The sequence below is a fragment of the Cebidichthys violaceus genome, unplaced genomic scaffold (assembly GCF_023349555.1).
Source record: "Cebidichthys violaceus isolate CVI_PGR_0920_01 unplaced genomic scaffold, fCebVio1.0.p SCAF_35, whole genome shotgun sequence".
Classification (NCBI taxonomy): domain Eukaryota; kingdom Metazoa; phylum Chordata; class Actinopteri; order Perciformes; family Stichaeidae; genus Cebidichthys; species Cebidichthys violaceus.
This window is the reverse complement of record NW_027176539.1, coordinates 226,571-252,978: the sequence shown is the minus strand read 5'-3', so window position 1 is coordinate 252,978 and position 26,408 is coordinate 226,571. Positions and strand designations below refer to the sequence as shown.

At 44.2% G+C, this 26,408-nt stretch overlaps 1 protein-coding gene across 3 annotated transcripts in view; it reads left to right on the top strand.

Annotated features, from left to right (window-relative positions):
• Positions 1–304: 304 nt before the first annotated feature.
• Positions 305–26,408, top strand: part of shroom2a (shroom family member 2a) — a 31,728-nt gene continuing 5,624 nt past the window's right edge. The window contains exons 1-6 of one of the 3 annotated variants that reach the window (XM_068725293.1): positions 305–411; positions 2,777–2,990; positions 10,814–10,962; positions 21,312–21,434; positions 22,098–24,522; positions 24,911–25,005. In XM_068725293.1, coding sequence (XP_068581394.1) covers positions 2,784–2,990; positions 10,814–10,962; positions 21,312–21,434; positions 22,098–24,522; positions 24,911–25,005 — 2,999 coding nt within the window. In that variant the 5' untranslated portion in view covers positions 305–411; positions 2,777–2,783. Of the gene's footprint in view, positions 547–2,776; positions 2,991–10,813; positions 10,963–19,804; positions 20,716–21,311; positions 21,435–22,097; positions 24,523–24,910; positions 25,006–26,408 lie in introns of those variants that run through there. The other 2 variants (XM_068725292.1, XM_068725294.1) reach the window with 2 other exon arrangements.

The following is a 26,408-nucleotide window of genomic DNA, read 5'->3' as shown; positions in this document are numbered from 1 at the left end:
TGTCTCTCTCTCCCTCTCTCTATCTATCTATCTATCTATCTATCTATCTATCTATCTATCTATCTATCTATCTATCTATCTATCTATCTATCCATCTTTATGGGGGAACGTTTAATTAACGGCTATCTGACGGTAGGTGGCGCGCATGCGTCGTATGTCGCTCCACTTGTTATCCCTGTTGTCCAGCTGACGGTAGGTGGCGCGCATGCGTCGTACGTCGCTCCACTTGTTATCCCCGTTGTCCGTGGATGGGAGCTCGGTTAGCTTAGCTTAGCTCCATTTAAACTCTCCTGAGTGTGTCAGTGTGTCGTGCTCGGGGTTTGTATTATGAAGTCGGATGTTACGGACTGATTGCGGACTTTAAAACCGGTGGAAACTCTCGGCTTATTTCCCTTGAAAGCGTCCCGACCAGTAAGCTTTTTTATTATTGTAAAGAAGTGATTCTTTTAACAATAAAACAGGTTACAAACAGAAGTAAGTATGTGTACCGTAAAGCAGAGATAAAGCTGTCGTGATCACCGGTTTATCCACAAGTTGAATCCACAGGTAAGGTTTAAAAACACGACCTTTGTGATATTATCTGAGTAAAACTAGTTGTTTTAATGTCATTATAAAGTATGTTTGACGCGAAGAGTCGATAAAATACTTTTTTTTTCCTTCTTTTTTTTCAATCACGTACTTGTTGAAGTGAGCTCAGTTTATCTGTTTGTTCGGCTGTAGACTGAAGATGTGTATTTCTATTGTGCTGCTCCACATTATGTTGGTGTGTTTTTAATTCTCTCACTTTAAGAGCATTACGGTAAGTCAGCCTGTAGAATGACAACAGGTGTGTACGCTGCGTTACAGATCTGCGTGACACAAACATACGGTTTTTTAAATACATGTTATGTGTGTGTGTATATGTACACACACACACACACACACACACACACACACACACACACACACACACACACACACACACACATTTATATATATATATATGATTGGCTATAGAATTAAACATTTCCTATTTTTCCAGGATTAATATTGATTTTTGGAATCACAGTGTAGGATAAGAAAATTATTGAATACTTACATATTTATTATAGGTATTTTCTTTTAATCCATAAACGTAGTACACTGGATTTAATGAGATAACTAGAACAAATGCAAAGTTAAACATACCTACTGACAGTAGGTCATAATCATATTATTGATGCTTTAGAGTTATTAAAAGAAACCTTTTGCTATTTTATTCTTTTGTATTTTGTTTGGTTATGATTCTGTTTACATTGTGCGCTCTGTTTTCTACTGCTGATGATGATGTAGTACTTGCTATATATTGTTGTACATTTACAAACACATTCAATTTGTCTTTAAGAGGAGTTGATTTCAAATGAAGAACACTTATGCAATTTAATTCTTATAACCATGAAAGTAAGAAATCTTAAATATATGACATTAGATATAAAGTGAACTGCCCAAAACCACTGAAATAATGCTGAATTCTTAAAATCAGAGGCATTTGTGTTGAAATGGTTTTTGGTATAAATACTGTAAACATTTTCGTCTGAATTTGTCTTCTGTCTGTTTCTTAGAGGAGAACAAAATTATTGTTTTTTTTTATCCCAAAGAAGATGAATCCTTTCTACATTAGAAGTTTATTTAAATTTTACTAGTTTCCCAAATTCCCAAATTTAGTTTCTCGACAAAATAAAGAAATATCCAATGATATTGTTATTGTGCCCAACATGGCCCCATATTCCACCTAATCTATTAAGAACCAAGAATTCTTTGATTTTTTTTTTTTTATTAAATTTCCATTTTTTTGTAAATGGTGAAGGTGTATTATTTCCTCATCAGACAGACTGACAGTGATGCAGCGCTCTTATCTTTTGCAATATTGGCTAATAATAAAAAACAGACATTACAAAGTGCTTCTCTTAAACCAGTGGCTCTTAAACTTTTTTAAAATAATATTCCCCTTTTGATACATTTTAAGTTCACCAGCGCAAAACCTAACCAAACGTAACTGTGACCGTAATTGTGTTATTGAAAATAGGGATACTAAATATTACGTTGTTTATTTAACTTATTGTAGTATAATTATTTTAGGAATTATACATGACTGATATATATTTTTTTTAAATTAACATTAAAAATGAAAACTTACCCTAAAGTACCACTAGGGAAACTCGTACCTGTATTTGTGAAACACTGTATTAAACAATTGAGATAATTAAAACAAATTTAATGGCAATAAAAATCACATGGTCCAAAAGTATTAACTAGGAGATGAGAATGAACAGGATAAGAGAGATTTTTTTAATCTAGTCCTAACATTGTATCCTAGCTTCTCTAGCTCCTCCTGCTAACTGGCGAATGCTCAGTTAGGTGTGACCATGACTGTAGAACGTTCAGTTGTTTTCAGGTCACACTGAGGTTCAGGAGGGCTTAAAAGATCAGTAACGTGTATCCACACCTTGCTGAGCTGTGAGAGCGAGCAGTGAAACCTCGATCTTTTCGAAAAACTTGACCGTCAAGGAGTGTAACGATGCCGAGGTGATGGTGATATTATCTTTGGTAACGGTGAAGATGTAGCTGTAGCTTCCTGCTCTTGCAGGGCTGGACGGTAGATTTCAGAGGGAGTTACAGCGGGATGTCATCAGCATAGAGGTGGATTTGATCCAAGATTGAGCCTCCTTTTTTAAATGTAGTGGCATTCAGTCAACAATGCTGATTATAATGTTGTGTCTGGACATGTTTTCATGCTGTTGTTTCTTTACTCTTACAGTTGCACCATGGATGCTGCGGGATACAAACATGAGTCGCGCTACACAGAAGCGGAGAGTCTTTGGCGTGTGATGCAGAGACCAGGAGATGTGGATCAGAGGAGCAGAGACGGTGAGAGCTGGAAGCTGGTGGATGTGTTTCTGTCAGGAGGAGCGCCGTGGGGGTTCACCCTCAGGGGAGGACTGGAGCACCGAGAGCCTCTGCACATAACTAAGGTAAAGTACCACAAAAAAAATATTTCAAGATCAGGGCTTTAGCTGCTAGCGGAAATGCTTTTTTTTACAGATTTTCACTCATCATTTTCACTACTAGTTTGTTGTTTTTAGCCATGCTAGCGGCATATAATGTCGGTCAGCATGGTCTAGACCGAACAGACTTATCTAAACAACTGCTGGATGGATTTGTCGTGAAGTTTTGTACAGTCGTTCATGGTCACCGGAGGATGAACTCTGCTGACTTTGGTGTTTGGCTGACTTTCTATCTAGTGCCACCAGCAGGTCACAGTTTTCATAATGTACTAAATGAACATCATGCTGTACTGAAGAAGACTTGAAACTAGAGATTGAGACCATAAACTCATGTTCACAATGTTTACTGAGGGAATAAATCAAGAGAGAAGTAGAGTCATTTTAGACTAGACTTCTATACAACCAGAGGAGTCGCCCCCTGATGGACACTAGAGAGAATGCAGCTTTAACACATGAAGCATTGGCTTCACTCGGCAGAACTTGAGGTTGCCTCCTGAACAGAACATGCACTATATCTTATAGTTCTTGGATGACTTTGTTAAATGGGTGATATGAGCCACACTGTGCATACAGTGAGAGGGAGAGATTACCTAAACGCAGTGCAGCCCAATCAGCTCTGACATCCCACTGTAGCCTCACTTCTCTGTTGACCGTGTAATGATTAACTAGAAAAGACCTTGCTAGTTAATTTGGTTTGTTAAAATATGGCCCCCTGTTCGTCGGGAGCCATGTCCCTTTTTTTTGTTCCTCGTTTTCTGTATTGACCCAAAAGCGGTCCAAAGTCCAACTCCGATGGTCGAAACTCAGGATCGGAGGCACCACATGAGGGTTTAGAGCAAAACCCTTAGGACCACCCCCCCCCCCCCCACCCCCCTTGCTACCGTAGGTTTTTACAAGCATGTCATTCAAGTGACAAGAATTCTGACCATTTTAAGTCTTTAAGCTGTAAAGCTGCCAGATCACGTTGTGGAATGAACCATTGCTCAGTTGGACTCCGGAGCTTTTTGGTTTTGACATTGACGGTATTTCACCGTTAATGTTTTTGTCAATGAGCGCCACGTCGGTCCTCCGAGGACCAACGAAACCTGGACCTGTTTGCGTCTGACGGTGAGATTTGAATTCCTCAGAACTCTTTGAGAAGCTCTCAAGCTATTTTCACCCGTATAATCTCAACCTTTTTGAGATACTGTTTAATAGTTTTGTGAGTGAGTCTTCCCGTCTGGATCCTCATAGACTAAACCTAACTCAACGCGTGTGTGTGTGTGTGTGCGCGTGTGTGTGTGTGTGTGTGTGTGTGTGTGTGTGTGTGTGTGTGTGTGTGTGTGTGTGTGTGTGTGTGTGTGTGTGTGTGTGTGTGTTAGTTATCAGATCCCACCTGAACGTTTTTGCTTTCTCATATCTTCTGTGCCGGGTTGGATTCTAGTAGCTTGTGGTACCAGGAGCAGGGCAGGAATGTAGGAGCTTTGTTTGATTTTTCTAAATGTGGTGAATTATCTGTGACAGCCTGAAGCCCGTTGGAATGGCATGATGGGATAAATTAAGTGAGGATTATGGTGATTCTTGCTCTTCTGGAGTGGCTCTCAGAGTAACGGCCACTTCTTTAAACGGTTAGTAGGAGTTATTTCTGTGATGTAGATCATGTAAACCCATTTCCTTTACCAAAAAAAAAAAAGAACCTTACATAGTAGCCTGTATACAACACGTCTACGAACCAGTATCTGCTTTATACCCAAACAAACGTTTGAGGCCTCTCCAACGTTTGTCTAATGACATACATGTGTACTGCAGAGCCAGTATGCCTCTAAGTACTACCTGATGCACTTTGTTCCTTATCGGCCCAGTTTTTCTCTGGAGGGTGATTTCAGTAGAAAACAACATATTGTCGGTTTTGCTGAATGTCCTGGTTTTTTTGGGACGTTTTTCTGTCCTACATGAACAGGAAGAACTACACCGACTACGTCTACAGTCACTGAATATTATGTTTTTATACAACTGAACTGAAACCCGTCCATATATACAGTATGTATTCATTTCATTCAGATAACATGAATTAATATAACACAGATTTTCATAGTTTAGTGTTCTTACAAAGTCGTTTCCATGGCGAATGAAAATGAATATTCACATTTACAGTCAGCCGTTCATACTTTGATCACTGTGACGTACGTCCTGAAAGAGAAGCGTTGTGACGCGTGTTGTGACGCTAACGAACGCTGCTGTAATCTGATTACTATCAGCGTATCGCGCGTCTTAATCTGAAAATGCCGCATTCTGATTTAAGACATGATTCCTAATGTCTCAAACTGAATACGCTGTTTACGTGACCGGATTAAATCCAGAATATTGTCACATTCAAGAATAAGAGACGAATATTTCGTGCATGTAAATGAGTCACGTTTACGTGAACCGAATGTTCCGGGTTTTTTTTTTTTTTGCTTATTAGACAATATTCCTAAGATATTTACATGGCTAATGAAAGAGAATATTCTGCTAATATTCCCGTTTACATGCAGCCGTTCATATTCTGTTCATATTCTGCTCAACATGATCCATTCAGAATCTACAAACAGAATATGATGTTTACATGAGCTGTGATTAATAGTGGAATATCAGTGTTCATGTGAACGTAGTCGGTGATGCAGGAGCTAAAATCCGGTCTCAACATTTGTTCGACTTTATATTCTCTATCAGAATACGTCTTAATTGGTATTTCACAGTAAAACACTGTGTTTACTTTGTTCTTCTGGAGGAGAAATGTAAGAGAACACCGTCACAGAGTCAGACTACATACAAAATCACTGTGTGCCGTTCAACCATGTAACACAGAAACATGTTGGTTTTAATGTTCCGCTACGTTTAGTCCATTCTAGCGGTTCTCAGGTTTCACCCCCTTCTTTTAATAACCATAAATGCTCACTTGGCATTGACTCTTTCTTCCTTCATTACATCTTATTACGATGTTCATGTCTCTCTGTTCTAGTGAACATTGAGTACTCGCTTGACTTTTTTGGCAGGCTTGCATTAACCTTAGGAACACACACCGGGGGGGGGGGGGGGGGGGGCTTAAACGTGTGGTTTTTATGTGCATTCTCTCCAATTGCTGAAATGAAAGATGATTTTTTTTTTTTTTTTAAGGGGTCCACAGCTTATTGAGAGGTTTAGAGTATTGGTAAAAAAAAAAAAAAAAAAACAAGATCCTGGATCTAATTAAAATTCTTAACATTCCTCTCATAGCTCAGGTTCTGCTCAAGGTCTTGGTGGACTTAAAGTCCTGAGTCTCAATAAACTTTGTATAATCCTGTTTTACACAACACAGCTGGGCATGCGTACCTCATATACCTATATTATCCCGTGCCAGGATCACATTTTATGTGCAGGAAAAATATAGTTTGCTCTCAAAAGAGACCGTCAGCGCCAGAGAAACGTCTCTGTTCCTACACGCATGTGGTAAACCACCGAGAGGTAAACAGGTTTTACCAATTATTGAATCCTTTTGTGTGACAACCTCGTGGGCTTGATTTGACTGTTTCTTTTTTTGGGATTGCTCAACCTCTGGGGCAAAGGTGACTCTGAGAGAGAGAGAGAGAGAGAGAGAGGAGAGAGAGAGAGAGAGAGAGAGAGAGAGAGAGAGAGAGAGAGAGAGAGAGAGAGAGAGAGAGAGAGAGAGAGAGAGAGAGAGAGAGAGAGAGGTTCTGGCTGAAGGCGGGAAGAACGAATCGGATCATGTTTGTGGAGGTAGTAACCATAGAATGTATATAAGGAGAGGACGTAGTCGTTGGTTTGTGGACTGATGTTTTGAAGCCTCAAATTCGTCGATTTGGTCGTCGCCATCTTGTTTTTTTGCAACCAGTGAACAGGAAGTGACCATATCTGGACTGAGGAGGAGTGACGTAGAGACGCCGTATTCGTCTCTGGTAGCGACCCGTCAATCACTGTGTAGCCCCGCCCCTAAAGCAAGCATCCCCTGCTTTATGGTCTGTTTGACTCTAAATGGAGCATAATGTACTAAATGAACATCATGCTGTATTGAAGAAGACTGTAAACTAGAGATTGAGACCATAAACTCATGTTTACAATGTTTACTGAGGGAATAAATCAAGAGAGAAGTAGAGTCATTTTAGACTAGACTTCTATACAACCAGAGGAGTCGCCCCCTGGTGGACACTAGAGAGAATGCAGCTTTAAGACACAAAGCTTTGACTTCACTCTTCAGAACTGGAGGTTGCCGCCTGGACCCAACATATTCACCTACAGTTGCTTTCGTGCAAGAAGATGCTTAAAACATCGGTCTAACTTAGCGACAGATTCAACTTAAACATTTCACATAAAGGTCAAACGGCAGTGAACGTCGTCCCTGACGTAAAGCCGTCCCAGAGGTCTGAGTTCAGAGCCCCGTCAGCTCGCTGCACGGGACGTCTGTCAGCATTCCTGACCTCCATCACCACCACATCCTTCCCCTCACGTCCCCCATACACACACACACACACACACACACACACACACACACACACACACACACACACACACACACACACACACACGGACACGAGGAGGCTATTTCTGAGGGGACTCGGGGCCTCCAGGATGGCTGCAGTGTGACTGATTATGGTCCGGAGGAAGATGGTAAACAAAGGACGTGGTGCGTCTCACAATGATTGGGCTGAGACATGTCAGAGAGTCCCCCGGCTCCCGCGTGGCGTTAACGCTGACTGTTTGCGGTTTCTTTCATGCCGCTGCTTGGCAGCGTTTTGTTGTTTTTATTTACATTCTTGAATTACGTCTTATTGTGGAGACGTGTTTCCTGTTTGGATAAAAGTCAGACTGCTGTTTAGCCGCAAGCTGTCACACAGACGACCCGACAAGCTGTTGATGGTAGAAAACAAATTCTGTATTGTCAGTTTTATGATGGACCATTATTGACTTTGTAGATACATGTAATGCAATCTGTGAATATTCTCTCTCTTGTTCTTCAGAACTACTGTTGACTTTCTCTGGAGCTTCACTTCCCCATTCCAGTCTACTGAGTCTAAAAACACCTCTTTTATGTAATGAAACTTCTTCAGCCAACCCAAAATAAATGCGCATTACTCTCAGCAGCGAGGTCTGATCCCAAACACAGATATGTTCTCCAGTTTGCAAACCTGATTTAAAATGTCTCAATGTTATGATTTCCCAACAATACTTTAAGGTTTTAAATCTATATTTTATTATCTGCGACAAATTCCATGAAAAGGCCAAAACTAGCAATGAATACACGCTACTAAAAAAGGGTTTGCTGAACCTTAATATATCTGCTCTACCTGAGACCCCACCTTTAAAGGTGCAACCTGTAAGATATGGACATATGATTAGTACAAAACATTAAAGAACATGAACTGACATTGGTTACAGTGTTGACTGATATCTACTGACATGAGCATGCTAACCAGCTAGCTGCACACACACACACACACACACACTGCCTATAAGAAGTCATCGTGACGTCACTTATTGGTTTGTGGACTGATGTTTTGAAGCCTCGAGTTCGGCGATTTGGCCGTCGCCATCTTGTTTTTTTGCAACCAGTGAACAGGAAGTGACCATATCAGGACTGAGGAGGAGTGACGTAGAGACACGTCTCCGGTAGAGACCTGTCAATCAGCGTGTAGCCCCGCCCCTAAATCATCCCCTGCTTTATGGTGTGTTTGACTCTAAATGGAGCATAATGTACTAAATGAACATCATGCTGTATTGAAGAAGACTGTAAACTAGAGATTGAGACCATAAACTCATGTTTACAATGTTTACTGAGGGAATAAATCAAGAGAGAAGTAGAGTCATTTTAGACTAGACTTCTATACGACCAGAGGAGTCAGAACCGGAGGTTGTCTCCTGCTATGGACCCAGTAATGGAGGTGAACTGCTTCCTCCTGTTGACGTGGAGGAGGTGGCATGAAGTGAACCTAAACGTGACGTCCTCTTGCTGCTTGAGCACCTCTGATCGGTTTGGTGATTTTTTTTCCAGCTTCAGTAAAAAAACAAAAAAACAACAGAGGTGTTTTGTGTCCATTTCAAACACAATAACTCAAACTGTAAACGCATCGGCCGGTGATTCAGTTTCTCTACAAAGTCCACTTCCATATCGGGACCGGCTCAGGAATCCAGCCAGTCGTCATTAAAAGCCTGAAAACTGGACAAAAGGAAAAGGGGCTTTTGATCGGCGCCGTCTTGGCTCTGGTTGCCTGGTGCTGAGGATGAAGGCCGCGTAAGATGTAATGGTCTGTAAATGTACATATGCCTCTGTGGTGGAGTCATACCCCCCCCCCCCCCCCCCTCACAACTGATTATCGGCGTTTGTGTGTTAATGTGCCAACTTCTCCCTGCTTCCCTCTCCACGCTGAGGCCAGCGGTGACACTGAACGCTGTGGTTCTGCAGGTTTAACACCTCACGGGGTTCTGGTTCTGATGGGTAATGGACCGATGCTCAATGACCAATGCTCCGCTCGCCGTACGTCGCGTCGGCAGACGTGTTGTTTCAGGTGTCGGCCCTCAAAACAAACAATGACACGTTTTTTTTGTGTTGTGTTTTTTTTTCACGTCACGCCGCCGGCAGCTTTCTGAAGTGTTCTTCTGTCCTTCTGAGGCCCGTGTCTTCAGAAACGGACCTTCCTGCTGTTTTGGTGAACTTCGGTGAATGTTTCTTCTGTCACAGTGAAGAATGTCGGCTGGAAGCTGCTGCTTGTTTAGTGCTCAGTTCTCCCACACGTCCTTTTTTAAGCTTTTTTGACTTTGCAGTCACGTTGCCCTTGGTTTTGATTTATCGACTGCCATAAAGATATGATTCATAACTGCTGGCCGTGGTTTCTAACATTAGTTAATATATTAGAAAATATTTAGCATTTACTCCTTAAAGGATTTAATGGTGCTTTGTAGGAAACGCCGACACAAGCGTCTTCTTGTCTCTTTAATTCTCACGAGGGGCTTCTGATGGAAAGCAGTGAAGGTTCCGACACGAGGTCCCGGCAGCAGAATCTGCACCACATCAGGCTTTAAAAGCAACAGTAAATATTCGGCGCTTTGCTTATCGCAGCTTTTAAAGGAGCACCGAGGTCGGGTCGTGTGAGGTCACGTAATCTCTTTCACAACACCGAGGTGGGAAGCTCTTTGGGCGTAAGACGTCTTTTGGCACCTTCTTATAAACTGCGTGTTCTTCGCTATGCGCCCGTTTCCACTCTGATGAATATAGATATTATGGCACAATGTGCATTTTAAAGCACAATCCTCAATCTGTGTGCAGCAGCGGTTCAGCTCCTACTGTCCCATCACAGTAACGTCCAACGGAAGACGTTCATTAAGGCAGTTTAAACCTATTTATATGTTTTAAATATATTTGTCGTAGTGACGTCTCTCGCTGGTTTCTGGACTGTTTTTTTTGAAGCCTCTAGTTCAGCGTTTCGGTCGTCGCCATCTTGTTTTCAGAGGAGTCGCCCCCTGGTGGACACTAGAGAGAATGCAGCTTTAACACTCTTCAGAACCGGAGGTTGCTGCCTGGACCCAACATATTCTTGTTATAGAAACAGATTTGCTGAAAAACGACGTGGCTAAAGACGTCCTGTATCACGCTAACCAGCTAGCTTTGCCGGTAGCATCCTGAAGTATCTTGGCACCTATGTAACTGTGTGTGTGTGTGTGTGTGTGTGTGTGTGTGTGTGTGTGTGTGTGTGTGTGTGTGTGTGTGTGTGTGTGTGTGTGTGTGTGTGTGTGTGTGTTGTCAAACTCTCAGCTTCCCCTCTGCTGTGTTTGTGCTCCAGGTGGAGGAGGGCAGCCAGGCAGCAGCTGTGAGTCTCCAGGTGGGAGACGAGCTCGTCAACATCAACGAGATTCCCCTGAGCGGCTTCAGACAGGAGGCGATCTGCCTGGTGAAGGGCTCCCACAAGACCCTCAGCCTGGTGGTGAAACGGTAGGTAACCAATCCCTGTGCATCTGCTGCTGTCACAGGAGCTACACACACACACACACACACACCACCTTTAGCCTAACAGGTCACTATGGAAACATTCCCAACAAGCCAAGGAGTCGGAGGATCCTGCAGCTCTTGTGGACTTTCTCAGCTCTCTCGGTAGCCGGACGGTCCTGTTTTGCCGGGTTGCACCGAGCTGCAGTCTTAGAGTGTGTGTGTGTGTGTGTGTGTGTGTGTGTGTGTGTGTGTGTGTGTGTGTGTGTGTGTGTGTGTGTGTGTGTGTGTGTGTGTGACACAGTTTCTCCTCGCAGGTGACATCACAGGCAGTGCGGTGTGCAGGTGTGGGAAGGACAAACAAGGAAGTTACGATGCAAATCTGGCGCTGACTCAGCCGGCCTCGCACCCTGTTTTGCAATAAGTTGTCGTTGTTTTATTTGCAGCACACGTCTTTCTCCGCGTCTCAGAGAGCCACACTTACATGGTTACGCTCAGTCCCTCTCCGTGACTTATTGACTCCGAGGCATTCATATCTTGTTTAACCGATGAATCATTTGTCAGCTCTGGTCCCGGGGGCCTTCTTGCACATGACCTTGTTGTGAGTGAGACACTGCTCCCATTGTCTCTCTTTTGTCCGTCCGCTTTTCTTTCTGTTTTTGCATCATATCATAACGTAATCCCCGAACAAACCCCGACGTACAAGGAAGTCCATTCACCATTTATCTCTCCACGAGGACGTGGCTGCGAGTCTCACTTATTGTCTCCTATTCCCCATAGAGCACTTTATTATGGGATGTAGAAACAAAGATGTGTCTCTAACAATAAGACAAACCTTCTCACTCAGTGCTGACTGTGAGTGATGGAGGCTTTTTAGAAACAAAGTTTCTTTCTCATAAATTTGAGAAAATTTTTGATTTTTTTGTTCTGCAAATTTATGAGTTTGTGATCTCAGAGATTCTGCAAAGTTTTATTTGTAAATTCTGAGTTTTTTCTCAGAATAGAACCCTTTTTCTCGGCTCTGTTATGTTATTTAATGTTGACCTACAATATCCCTAATACGCCGTCGCACAACATTGAACTCTAAATACAATTTTAGGATATTTTCTAATCATAAATAATCACTTATTGTCCCATTGAAACGGCAGCTAGAGCGTCTTTAACTCGGACATATTTTGTGTTGAAGTGGAATATATTGGAGGAGTCATGAGAGCGATTGGGTCTGAAGGGTTTCAGTGAAAACATTCTTTCAAGACCTTTTTTTTTTTTTTTTTGCCAACAAATACAAACCTCCTGCTCTGACATCGCTCCGCTAGCTGCTACGAGCTAACGTCAGCCATGGATTTATATGACGCCCAAATCCTCGTTTTGATTAGATGCACTTTTTTATATATATATATATATATATATATATATATATATATATATATATATATATATATATATATATATACGACCCAGTAAATGACGAATTACTGGGAAAGAGAGGGAGTTTGACATTTATTCAGCATTTAACAAGACATAACGGAACAAAATGTATGTTTCATTTCTTAAAAATACATACATTTGTCCCTTTTTGCGGTAGAAGTGTTTCTTAAATGTTTAGTTTCTGTTTCCTACTGTCGCTTTCATTTTCAAGTTTCTGCCAACTAATTTAACATGCTCCAATATGGCCGACAGACGTGTCTCTTTTGTTACAAAAATAACTGTTTAGTTTCTGTTTAAGCTGCTGGTGAGTTTGGAGGCCGTAGTTTGTGTCATGCTAAGAGGCGTTTCGGGTGTTTTGTCCACTTATTTATATGAATGAACAGCCTCTGAATTGAACAACAACACCTGTTTGAATAAGTTTAAAGAAAACTACTTTTTAACCGGCTGTACCTAATGAACCGGCAGCTGACTTGTAGTCTCTCTCCTCTAACTTCTCTCTCGGATGCCGAACAGAGAATTCGACGGTAAAAGGACCGTAAAACGAGCACCGGCGTTATAACACAGTAAGTTCATCTACAGAAGAGCAGGAGGCCTTACTGAAGGATCTGGGTTTTGTCATTTCGGTATGCTCGTATTTGTAAATGGGAGGGGAAAAAGACATTTCCTTACAAGGACAAGTCTCATTGTTCTTATTGCATTTTACGAAGACTTTTTTACTCCCGCGGGACTCTTTGTCTTCCCTCAGCTCGTCACAGACCACAATAACAAAGTCATGTGTAGAATAAAGCAAAGTGGCCTCATTCCAGAATGAACCGCGTCGATTTGTTCTCTCTTCTTTTTCTTTTTATGCAGCTGTAGAAAGCTGGTTGTTCTACAGTGCCTCATTCGGTTTGGTTCCGGTTTAATCCGTGCCCGAGCATGCCGGTCGAGAGCCGTGAAACACCTTTATCCGTTTGTTTTGTTTTAATCTCCTGGGATCTCGACGGGTAGCCGAAGACGAGGATCAGGCAGCTGTCAGAACCTGCCCCCCGGTCCGCAGGTGTGGTCTCTTGTTCTGTGGTGCAGTGACTCATGCGGAGGCTGTTGGTGCAGTGACGTCGCGTAGGACAGCGTCTCTCGTAGAGGACAGATGGGTGTGGTTATCTGTGGGAAACAGACTCCGAAACTGAGTGCCTCAACGTTGGCGTGTGGAAAGAGGGAATGTTCAACATCTGCACGTCAAAAACAAAAGTTACAAATTGTACGTTTTCTGGCAAAAATTAGTTCAAAACCAACACTAACTGCCGCTTCCAGTCGAACGCTGTAATCATCCCACATCGTTTCTTCGTTCTTTCGAATCCAAAAGTTGTAATTTGGTTAAATGCGGAGGATTTGCGGTTGAGTTCTTTGTGCTGTTATGTCACTAAACTGCACATGGGTTGAGATTGAGTTTGGATATCTTAAATATTACAGTGGTGAAAGCCAAAGCTAAACTCTTTTTTTAATTTTTTTTCATGAGGTGTTCACATTATTTTGTCTACCTCTCTAGTTTGCCCCCCCCTGCAGTGGTCTGCCCTCCTTCCTGGTTCCCTTGAGGTCTCAGCAGTATGTTCAGCCGTAACATCAGAGTGAATCATTACAACTTTTAACAACGTGAAGCTTGAAGTTTTGTTAGCGGCGTTTGGTTTCCCCCTCCTGGTCACTTAACACGCTTCAATGTTTGTCATTGGAGGAGGAAGGCTTCCCTCTCCTAAATAGTTCTCTGATTAACAAAGAAGAACAGTTTGTTTTTAGAAGCTTCAGAAACAAAATCTCTTCATTATTATTATTAATGGTGTATAATAATGTGCTCAGAACTCTTGTTCGGAAGTTAAACAGCTCATAATTCATCTCTAATATCTATTTTATATTCATGTGAAAACTTCTCCTTCAAACTACTGGATTTATTCAAGTTTATCACCAAAAACTACTTTTCACAGATTACATGTGAACACATCATGATAACATTATAATTTACCTTCAGTCAGTACTCATGTTCACTGAGCAGAGCCTGAAGGCATCATAATGTAACTGAAGTGAACCTCTGTTAGTTAGCCGTTAGCGGTGCTGCTAACGTTACTAGCCCTCCTCCTGTTGGTTTAAACAGTGATTGGTTGGTCTGCGCCGAATATGGTCGCAATCTCTTAGAAGTGTGTATGCGCTGAAAGAAGACGTGTGTGTGTGTGTGTGTGTGTGTGTGTGTGTGTGTGTGTGTGTGTGTGTGTGTGTGTGTGTGTGTGTGTTTACAGATTACAAACCACTAAATACTCCGCTCACTCTTCCCGTTCTCGGACTGCGCTAAACGTTAAACCACCGACTGCAAAAAAACGCGGTAACGCTCAAGAGGTCATCCATACCATAATAACTGTACTATAGGAGCAACAGAAGTCAGACTGGCGGTTCCACGGTTTTACTCTCACGTTCACAGAACTACGGTGGCCTTCAGGAGACACAACAACGTGAAAGAGAGAGTCAGCGTTTGGTTTGTCCGTTCTGGGCTACTGTAGAAACATGGAGGGGCAACATGGCGGACTCCGCCTCCTGCTCCCATTGCAGATATGAAGGACTCATTCCAAGTTCCTGGTGATTGTACACTAATAAAAACATGAATATTATATTTCTTGTCTAACAGAAGAGACATGCTGCTCACTGGCCCTTTAAATGTGAAGCTCTTTGAGTTTACGTGGAATTGAATGTGCTCCATAACTTTCACTTGTTGTTGCATCAACAAGAGCACAGAGGTTTGGTGCTCAATCCAATTGCACTGACAGCGGGGGGGGGGGGGTTACATTTACTTGCTCTTTGTTTTTCTTAATAATCCCTTGTAGCATGTCTGGAATGCTGTGGGCTGAACTCCTGTCGTAAGCAGATTTCTTAAAATTGTTTGGGTCTCAGCTGAGGAAATCCTAGTTTAGAGATTTACTTGTTTTTAATCCTAATTTGCACCCCCCCCCCCCCCCCCCCCCCTCGGTGTTTCTTTTTGGTTTGCTCCGTTCCTGAGGTGAGACTCCGGAGTAGATATCAGCAGTTAGACGAGAAGGGGTGTGTGTGTGTGTGTGTGTGTGTGTGTGTGTGTGTGTGTGTGTGTGTGTGTGTGTGTGTGTGTGTGTGTGAGAGAGCGCGATACTTTACCTATTGGGCAACATGATGCATACTGTTGTCATCACATTCCAGCAATTAGGAATGTTTATGGAGAAGATCACCCTGAGGGAGCAACAGTCAGAGCATGACATGAACATTTAATCCTTTCTCACACTACAGAACGTCACTACTGTCTCTTTAAGTGATTAACAGGTTGTTGGTGAATTCCTAATTCCCCCCCCCCCAAAACCGACCCGCATTGTGGTAACAGACGGTGTTTCAGACGAGCAGGACTTCGTCGTAGAGATGGTGTTCAGGCCCTCGGACCGAAGGTGTCCAGGTGTTTCTGACTCCGGGTCAGTGCAGACAGCCGGCGACTTGACAGCCGGAATGCCACCGAGCTCAGGAATGCGCTGGTCATTACGCGGCGCTCACGGTTCACCTCTCTCGCCCCGAAATACATGACTGGGTTGATTGTAGGGTCTGCTTGAAGGGCTTCTTTGTCAGACCCTAAAAGGAGGACCAAGTGGAATCCGGCGGCTCACCTGTTGGGTGTAACAACCTCAGCATTTCTCTGCTTCACGCCATCCAAAACCAGATATCGTTAACGATCCTTTTGCTAAAAAAGGAAAAACAAGAAGCTGTCGCAACGAGATCCCTGTTTGGACTGCGTGCTTGATCGCTTCCCTCACTATAGATCTCTGTGAATGTTATCGCCTCCCTATCGGCTGTCTGATCTGTCACCAGACCTCTCACCGGTCTGCCAGATCACGTTAACACGAAGGAGGGAAAATTAAAACCTCGTTTACATCTCGAGTACCAGAGCTTTCCTCCATTTCTGTTGTTTAAGATGGTCGTTATCTGAAGTATAATCCGTACAGCCGTGACCGTCTGCTGTAACATCTGGACGGGTACAACTGGCAGAAGAACCGACGTATTGGTTTAATCACGACCCTGCAAATTAGAGCGTTCTATTGCTTGTTGGTCAATTTAAATTCAAACTACACAGCAGTTGGCGCTCTTTGTTTGGGGAATTATGTCCTGTCCATATATCTCCACTAATAGTCTTTTGTTATCATGGAAGACGATGGAGAATCAAACCTTCCCTCATCTTCATCGACATGAAATACAATTTGAAAAAGCATGTTTCTGTTAATCTTGACACTTTATTTCTTTACTCACTTTATTAGTTTTCAGAACTAACTCTATGAAAGAAGTGACGTCTCTCGTTGGTTTCGTGGACGTTTTGAAGCCTCTAGTTTGCCGTTTTGTCCGTCGCCATCTTGTTTTTTTTTTGTTTGTTTTTTTGCAACCAGTGAACAGGAAGTGACCATATCTGGACTGAGGAGGCGTGACGTAGAGACCTGTCAATCACCGTGTAGCCCCGCCCCCTAAAGCATCCCCTGCTTCATGGTGTGTTTGACTCTAAATGGAGCATAATGTACTAAATGAACATCATGCTGTATTGAAGAAGACTGTAAACTAGAGATTGAGACCATAAACTCATGTTTACAATGTTTACTGAGGGAATAAATCAATGAATGAACACATGAATTGTGTCATTGAGGAAAATACTAATTATTTACATGAGCAACAACACGACGTAGCAGCTAAACATCAAACATTAGCTTTAACCATGGTCTTCATTTTCACCAGCAGTGTTTCATATTATATGTTGCAGGATCCACCGTTGCATCGTGGTCGTTGCTTTAGAAGGCTGTTGGTCTTGGCAGAAGGTTTCTCTGAGTTCTCCTCTAGTTGTGTGTTAATCAGTTCTACATTCATTTATCTAACGAGCCTCATTAAACACAACACACTGGGCCTCAGCGAGTAGCTTTAAAGTCGTAGTTTCCATGTGTTGCTGACGTCCGTGCTCGGCCAGTTGCGACGCTCGTTGCCTCAAAAGGCAATTCAGGGAGGAAAAAAAAACTTGCACCCCCCCCTCCACCCAAAGAGCAACCTGTTGCCATAGAGATGGTAGAAATGCACCGCACAAGAGGGGAGACGAGGAAGACAAGAGTCCGGCATTTCATCCCCAGCATTAGCATATTAGCTCCTTTAGAGCCAATGAGACGAGGGGACTGGCTGTGACAATAGCCCCCACCCCCCACCCCCTTTTTGGGGTAAACCCCCCCCTGTAATCCTGAAGGAAATCTCCCCTCAGTTCAAACTAATTCTGCCCGGAGAACTTTTTCAGTTCTTTCACTCATGTCCGATCTGTGCTGAGTCCGCTGTAGACCGGCGGAGGTGGATCAGTGTGGACCAGGACCTCCTGCAGGTCTCTTTATTTTGGCTCGTCTGTGGAATGTGGTTCCTGAGCGGCTACAAACAACTGGCCTCGCTCCCAAACTGAGCTCCTGGGTAATATCGGTGCGTTTTGGAGAACACATTTCTGCTTTGTGTCCATTTTTTTTCTTTTTACTCCTTCATCCAGATGTTTGGTGAGTCAAAAGTCAACATTACACGATGTTTTATAGTCACTTTTTCTTTAACGTGTTTAAACTTTAGTTTGAAGTCGTACCTGCTGATGGTTTTAATATCTCGTTCTGTCGGTGAATATCTGAGGGGACACATCGGGGCCCCTGTTTGCTGTTTTGACCCCAATACTCTGTTTTTGTTTTTCTCTTATCATTCATGATGAGGTCACACATCATGTAGGTTAAGCCACGATCAGACTTAGCGTTTACAAAAACCAAAATGCAAATTAATCTTTGAGGGACAGACTTAAAGGTAAAAAAAAAACAAAAACAAAAAAAAACCCTCAGTGAATACTCTCTTTAAAGTACTATTGATATATGAATTACTTGGTTTAACAGGTTGTTTTTGTGCGTGCGTGTTAGCGGTTTATTGTTGAACGTGGACCGGTTGATACCGGATACATTTGAAGTGAAATGGGGCCCTAAACCGATCCCCCCCCTCGCCCCCCGCCCCCATTCCAGCCTACTGGTTCCCTCTCGCAGCATATCTGTTGTGGCCCAGCTGTAGCCCTGACGATAGGCCTAATAAAACCAGCCTCATTTGCATACCAATAGCAGGCGCCATGTGTGGCGAGCTCCTCGTGCCCCACACACACACACACACACACACACACACACACACACACACACACACACACACACACACACACGGGACGGGGGAAGACCGGCCGGACTCCATGTTGGCTTTTTTTTTTTTTTTTCTCTTTGTCCTCTAAAACAGGCCTGGATTCTTTTTAATCCACAGTTAAGTGTCAGAGTTGATCGAGTTTAACCAATGGGTGTGCAGGGTGCAGACGGAACAGCTTGTTGTTCCACGCGGTACTTTCAGGGTTCCTTCTGAAGGAAGCGGCTCTTTGGGACGTCTCGTCATCGAATCATTTTTTGGGGCCTTTTAGGCTGAGGGGGTCACGACCTCACGACCTCACGACCTCGCGGCTTTGTGGGGTCGTGAGTCCGATGAGAACGTCGGCAGCAGCGCTTTGTCTTCTGGACCAGAACAACGCCAAAGTTCCCCCTCAGTAAAAACACCAGTAACAAGAAGGTCTGGAGACTGAGACTGAAAATAACAGCTACTGAAGTACAATATATAAAATATATATATATATATATGTATACATTTAGAGAAAAGCTCCTTTAAAGAGACGTTTAGTTAAAGTCCAGACATTTAGAAGAGTCTCCAGGTGAAGAGGGTCACAACATGAACTAGTAGATATCACCATCAAACTTCACCACTTCATCACTCACATCAACACCAGCATTTATTCTGTTACACGTTTACTGAAATGTGATGTTTAAATATGCAAATGAGGCGTTATGTAAAGGTAACTTCTGGTGAATTTAGTAGAAATCTACAGACGTAAACAAACAAAGAAGTAAAATAAATGTTTTATTTCCTCTAGTCTGAAAGAAGACGAGTTATGGAAGAAAAATAGATCAACATCTCTCTAAATAGTCTAGATTGTTTCCTGCAGTAGGTGGAGAAAATGTAAAGAACTTTCTACCAATTCAGATCTGATTTTAAGGATTTAACAAAACACAAAAAAGTCGTTACTGAAGTATTTACAGTGTGTTTTTAGAAAATACCACCTAATATACACTAAAACACAGACCGTGAATTTGTTTGTTGGCCCATTTTATACAAGTAGTATATATATGTGTATATATACTACTTGTGCATATTTCCCTTTAACCCTCCCTAGTTGATCGGGGCGTCTGTGAGGCAGACGCCAGCTTGGATGGAGGGCTGGTGTAGATGATCTGATTGAGTAAGAGATTCTCTGCTCTGTTAAGCCCACCCCCCCCCCCGCTGGGACCATATGGTGAAGTCTGAGCTCGACCAGCTCACCTCAGCGACGTCCGGTTTAACGAGCCTAACGAGAGACGAGTAAAAAAGAAATAAATAAATCTGTGTTTGTGTTGTCAAACGGGGTCGAGCTCACTGTGAAAACTGTGACGCCATGCGTTAGTTTGACCAGCAGGGGGCGCTATAACACCACGCATCAGTGGACATGAACACTGATGAATATTACTGTCCTGTGAATAACAACACTGAGATCATTCAGAGGAATCTGAGGACATTTAGAGGAAAGAGACGTTTAGTTAAAGTCCAGACATTTAGAAGAGTCTCCAGGTGAAGAGGGTCACAACATGAACTAGTAGATATCACCATCAAACTTCACCACTTCATCACTCACATCAACACCAGGAGTTATTGTATTACACGTTTACTGAAATGTGATGTTTAAATATGCAAATGAGGCATTATGTGATGGTAACTTTTGGTGAATTTAGGATAAATCTACAGACGTAAACAAACAAAGAAGTAAAATAAATGTTTTATTTCCTCTGGTCTGAAAGAAGACGACCAAAACCTCTAAATAGTTCATGCAGTAGGTGAAGAATCTCCTGCTTCAGATCTGATTTGGGGAACAACAAAACGTAAAAAAGTCCTTTTAAACAGAGATTGTAACATTCATAATGTGGTGTTCACAAACCAGCGGGTTAAATGTCAGACGGTCTTTGTCCTGTCAGTTGTCTCTGAGCTCTTAGTGTGTGTGTCTCTGTGTGTGTGTGTGTGTGTGTGTGTGTGTGTGTGTGTGTGTGTGTGTGTGTGTGTGTGTGTGTGTGTGTGTTCCTCCCCCCTGCTGCCCAGGAATATGAAAATGGTGGATATAGTAGCTCAGAAAATGCCCTCTGAGAATGACGTGCATGTGGCAAGAAGCTTTCTCACGAAGATTTTGCGAAGTTCCATGAGGTACGGTTCTGTGGCTTCATCGTAATCAGTAGTACCCCCCCCCCCCCTCACATTCCTCTGGTCATGATATCATCCTCATCCCTCTCATAGCGACTCCTCCCTCTCCTGTGGTTCATTGCTCATTAGATGGAAGATGTTCATCCCATTTGTGCAGCATGCAACACGCACCTGTCTGTCCCTGACGTGATGTTTTTTTGTGTCCATGTGCTGAAATGTAACTTGGGTGCATGTTTGTGCTGATATTCTCCGCTCGTGTTTTCCTTGACATGCAATTCAGAAAGAATCGCTTTAACGTTTTTAATGTGCAGAACTGGCAACCGTGCAAAGGTTTTGATCGCTTTCCATCTGTAAATGTAAAAAATGCTGTAAAAAAAAAAAAAAAAAAAAGTGCTTCCTCAGCATACAGTAGATGCAGTGATGTGGAGTACCGGACCACGACAATACAATGCACACATCTTCTTTCTTCATATTTGCATAAAGCCGTTGAGCTGCAGCACCAGCTATAGCCGGACCTCTCGGTTGCACAGTAAGCACACACCGTCTTCCGTCAGGTTCAGGTCTCTAATCCTGATTTTTTTTTTCTGCCCTCTCTGCAGGAGGAATGAACCCATAAGCAGGCCTCACTCCTGGCACGCCACCAAGTTCAACGAGAGCCAATCGGAGGCCGCCAAAACGCAGTCTCCGCCCACGCAAGTCTGGCACGCCAGATATGATGCGAGGTAACTCCAGGGATCTTGAAGTCTCTGTTAGACATCAAGCAGTTTAGATTAAATGTAGATGATTAAACTTAAAGGGGTTTTACTACAGACACTTTATGTCTTCTATAGAAAAAATTTACCAACAAAAAAATTATGATTTGTAAGTACAAAAAAAAGGCAATAAGCCGTCTTGTTGCTGTATTGTCCAATGGCGAAAAAAAGCTGACGACTGTTAGATGTAAATGTGCCGTGAATCCGGCTAAAGAATTGACCCTTTGCTAAGCCCCGCCCCTTGAAGGCAGGCTGGCCAATCACAGCGTAGCATCATCATCATCAACTAGTGTTAGCACCTCTATGCTATGCTAGCTACTGAGTGTATTTTAATGATTTTAACCGTGAATAAAGATTCTGTCTTTTTAACCTGTTTCCATCCTGGAAATATCCTTCAAACACATATCGTAGAACCTTCTGTCTTCTTTGCTCTGAAATCTTTTTCAAAAAATTTCCAAAACAGCCAAAAACCTTTCAGAAAAAATGTTTAGCAAATGGGCGGGTTGTGATCTATTGTGTATCAATTTAAGGATCTTTGATGAACAGCAATGTGTAGGTAAAGGTCTATTTTTGCAGTATTTTGCTGTTTTTGTTGTGTTGTCTTTTCACACTCTCCTTCGCTTTAACCCGCAGCTCGTCCTCCACTGATCTGTCCTCTGGCTGGGAGCAAACAGACCTGCGCAGAGTGTCCGACCAGTTCAGCTCTCTCGGCAGCATGGACAGTCTAGAGCATGTCTCGCACCCGTACCCCGCCGGTCAGCTGTCGCCCGCCAAGTCCAACAACAGCATGGAGCATCTCGGAGGAGGCAAACGAGACTCGGCCTACAGCTCCTTCTCCACCAGCTCCGGCACTCCGGACTACACCCTCTCGAAGAGCAACGCCGCCTCCACGGAGAACATGCTCTATAAAGTCGGTCAGTGGGACGCGGGGGGAAAGCACAACAATGCCAGAAACAGCCAGAGCGTGATTGAGGGGGTCAAACAGGACGACAGGGTGGCGTACTTCCAGATGCCGGGAGTTAACTCGGGCTCCGCCGGTCCACAGACCGACGACTCGGCCGGCTCACGCCATTCCTCTTCAAGCAGAATCAGCCTGGGACCTGTTTGGCACGTCCCCGAAACAAAAAAGAAGACGACTTCCCCGTCTCCTCCGCCTCCGGCTCCACCCGCACGCAGTGACAGTTTTGCTGCGACGAAGGTGCACGAAAGGGGGCTCGTCGTAGCTCACCCCGAAGGACCCGACTCGCACGTGGCCTCTAAGACCTCCACCGAAAGCCGCCGCGGCCACAACCCGACCCCAAAAAACGACAGCGACGTTTCACACGCGAACAACGAGTTCGCCTCAAACAAGCAGCAGTCCCTGTCCAGCAGTGATGTTCGGCAAGGCCAGCCCTACCATCAAAGGCACCATAGTGACAAAAGCACTTTTTGTTCCCAGCCCCGAACTATGTCCGTGCCAAAGCCACAGAACGTAGGGGGCTACTACTGTAGCATGCAGGAGCTGCCGACCAACGGTTCCGCACAACACTTTGGTCAGAACCACAGAAGGAACTTAAGCACGTCCATGTCCACCACAGCCGCCGATCAAAACACTGACAGCAGTCGACACAGCCGGTACTACTGCGTCACAACGGTTCAGGCCGCGCAGCACAACCCGCCGTCTGGGAAGTCGGAGGACAGGAAGAGTGTCACCGGCTCAGACCCGGCACAGGCCGGAAATGAGCGCAACTCTCTCAGCCCACAGACGGTCGCCAAAGTCAAGTATCATCTGCCCCAACAGCAGCAACACTCCTCTCTCGGTAAAGACAGCAACGGGTACAGCAAGCACCAAGTTACGACCGTGATAGAAACCTCTGTACCCAAATCCAGCTCTGACGACAGGGGAAGCCAGAGAGGACACAACGCCGAGGCCCAGTTCACGAGTCAAGCTTCTAGCAGGCAGCCCGAACAGCGGAGGTCTCTGCCGCCGCAACTTCACCAAGACGTCAGACATCACGGCCAAGCGAGCAACAAGATCTGCCCCCAGGCGACGCCCATGCTTCACTTTTTGTCCATGGACGACGCCGCCGCCGCAGGCCAAGACGAGGCGACCAGAGGCCCGATCTCTGAGGAGTCCCTCGACAGCAAGATGGCGAGACGCAGCGACCGCTTCGCCACCACGTTGAGGAACGAGATCCAGATGAGAAGAGCCAAGCTGCAGAAAAGTATGAGTGCAGCTGCCCTTCCTGGTACCGAGGGAGAGACTGCGGACAATCAGGATGTCTGGAAGTCCACTGAAAGCACCACCCCGACCTCTGCAGATGGCTCCTTCACCAGCTCCTACAAGGATAATCTGAAGGAAGCACAAGCAAGGGTGCTGAAGGCCACGTCTTTCAGGAGGAAAGACCTGGAGCCCGTGCTGCTTGAGCACCCTACGGCCGAGGCCTTACCCAACTACCCGTCCTCAGTGCTGGCCCGGAAAGATGTCGCCCCTCTGCCGACCGTCTCAGAGTCTGTAATGAGTAAGTCGGGGCCCGGCAGCAGTCAGGTGACTCGCATCGGCGGCCGTAAGCGTTTCCCCGCGGAGAAGAAGGTGCGGTCTTTCTCCGAACCGGGCAAAATCCACGAAGTTGGGGTGAAGGAAGATCTCCCTCGCCATGAGAGCTCCTCACTAGACCAACAGAGGCTCCGTAAAGAAAGCGGGAAACCAGCTTTCCCCAATCACATCCCCCCTCGGAGCGGTACGGAGAACCCCGCAGAGACCAGGACCCGAGGTCTCGCCTCCACCGGTGAAACGGAGGACACGATGAAAGGCATCAGGAGCAGAGAGTGCACTGAAGAGGTCCGGGAAGGTCCTCGCTCTGCACACAAGCAGGTCGTCCTAGACCAGCAAAGACTGGGCACCTTCGCTGAGTATGAGGCCAGGTGGAATGTACAGAAACCCCCTCCGGAAACAAGAGCCTCCGGACGGTACCGGTCAGCTGACAACATCCTGGATCCAGGACCGGAGGAGAGAACCAAAACCACCTGTTTCCACGAGAGATCCCGATCGTCTCCTTCAGCCGACATCTATGGACAGGTGAGTGTTTACGCTTCACAGTGACTCTTTCATTGGAGTAAACAAAATGTAGAGGCCTCGTGGTTCTAACTTGGTTTTAGTCACTTAAACGCCGCAACTGTTTGAAGCCCTCGAGGCGGCTTTTAGACAAACACGTGCTCACTCAGGGTGGAAGGAACAGGAGCAGGAAGGAACGAGCCAAGTCAAATATTAATCCGTGTTTGTTCACAAAGACACACCCTCGGCTTAAGGAAGAGAGAGGGGGCATCAACGCGCGGTTGTTTTATTTCACTATTGAAATAAAACCAGGAAGCTACAACATGAGCTGATTGTAATAAGTACAAATAGACTAGAACTTGGCTCTTGGATTGCATAACGGACTCTATGTTTGTTCCACGTTCCTTCACAGAAGATTCCACTTCCTGCAAGAAACTCTGAGAAGACAGAGTATTCCCAGCCGGAGAGTGAACCTGCCGGAACGCTAGTCGCCGCCGCCACAACAGGGTGAGTGGATCTCATGTGGTGAACCTGCTGGTGCACCAGTCTCTTTGGTGGTGGGACTCCAGTATACAGGACTGGATCGCCTCAGAGAGCTTGTAGAGGAACAGTGAAGTCTTTATGATCTGTCGAGGCATTCCAGCGGCTCTGCCTTGGAGCAGCTGTGACAACATAAGCCGTCTCTCTCTCTCTCTGTCTGTCTGTCTGTCTGTCTGTCTGTCTGTCTGTCTGTCTGTCTGTCTGTCTGGCTGTCTGGGCTGTGCTTTGTGTCGTTTGCCGGCGTAGGCGAAGCATCTGACTCATGTCAGCGAGGAAGTGTTTTCTTCATCAGAATGTGATGGGGACCCGAGTTCAGGGGGGCCCCCAAGGCATGAAACGAGCCTCAATAAGATCTAAGTTACTTTGCATAATTGGACTTTGGCTCCATGGATGGTCAATATTGGGTCTGTTGTCACTTTGGTCGTAAATATTCAAAATGTCGAAATACAGAAACCAACCGTAAATGTGACATACAGCGTCACATTTACCTTCAGTTCCCACATGTTTAAACACCAATAGACAGAATAAATAATCTTACGTGGAATATCTTTATACTTTTATATATCTTTTAATATTTAAAATGAAACAATACCGTATTTCTTTGTTGTCTCCTGGTGTCTTATGCTACATGCTAAGCTAAGTATTTAAAGACCCTGATTAAAACATACAATCAAAGTTAATATGAACGCGTTGAGTCTGTAAACGTCTGGTGTCGGTACCTTGAAAGTGCTTTAAAAAGTACTTTTGTATTCATGTTAGCTGTATGAAAATACCTGCAAAACTAACGACGTTCCCATCAAGCCTCAACTACACCGCGAATTAGCTAATGTTAGCATGCTAAACTAAGATGGTAAACATGGTAAACATTATATCTGCTCAACATCAGCGCGTTAGCATCGTCATTGTGAGCGTGTTAGCATGCTAACGTTTAGCTCAAGGTACACCTTTTTGGCTAGCTAAACCAATACTGACTAACCTATAATCACAAATTAACTTGTCAGTTGGAGGTAAATTGTAGGTTTTTAAACACTGTGTGTGTGTGTGTGTGTGTGTGTGTGTGTGTGTGTGTGTGTGTGTGTGTGTGTGTGTGTGTGTGTGTGTGTGTGTGTGTGTGTGTGTGTGTGTGTTTGGATTAAACCTCCTTAGTAACCGTTTGCTTTAAGGGCGGGGCCGAAGTGTTCACATGTACCATTGATGTGAACTCCTGTCAGGTGAAAAGACAGTGAGATGTTGTTGTTGAACATTAACTCGTGACGACACACGCTTCATTTAAAGATAGTTATTTTATATAGTTTTATAAGAGTTATATATTTAAAGTTTGAGAGTTTTGTTTTTAACAGAAAGTCTGCTTTACAAATTGGAGGAGTGGG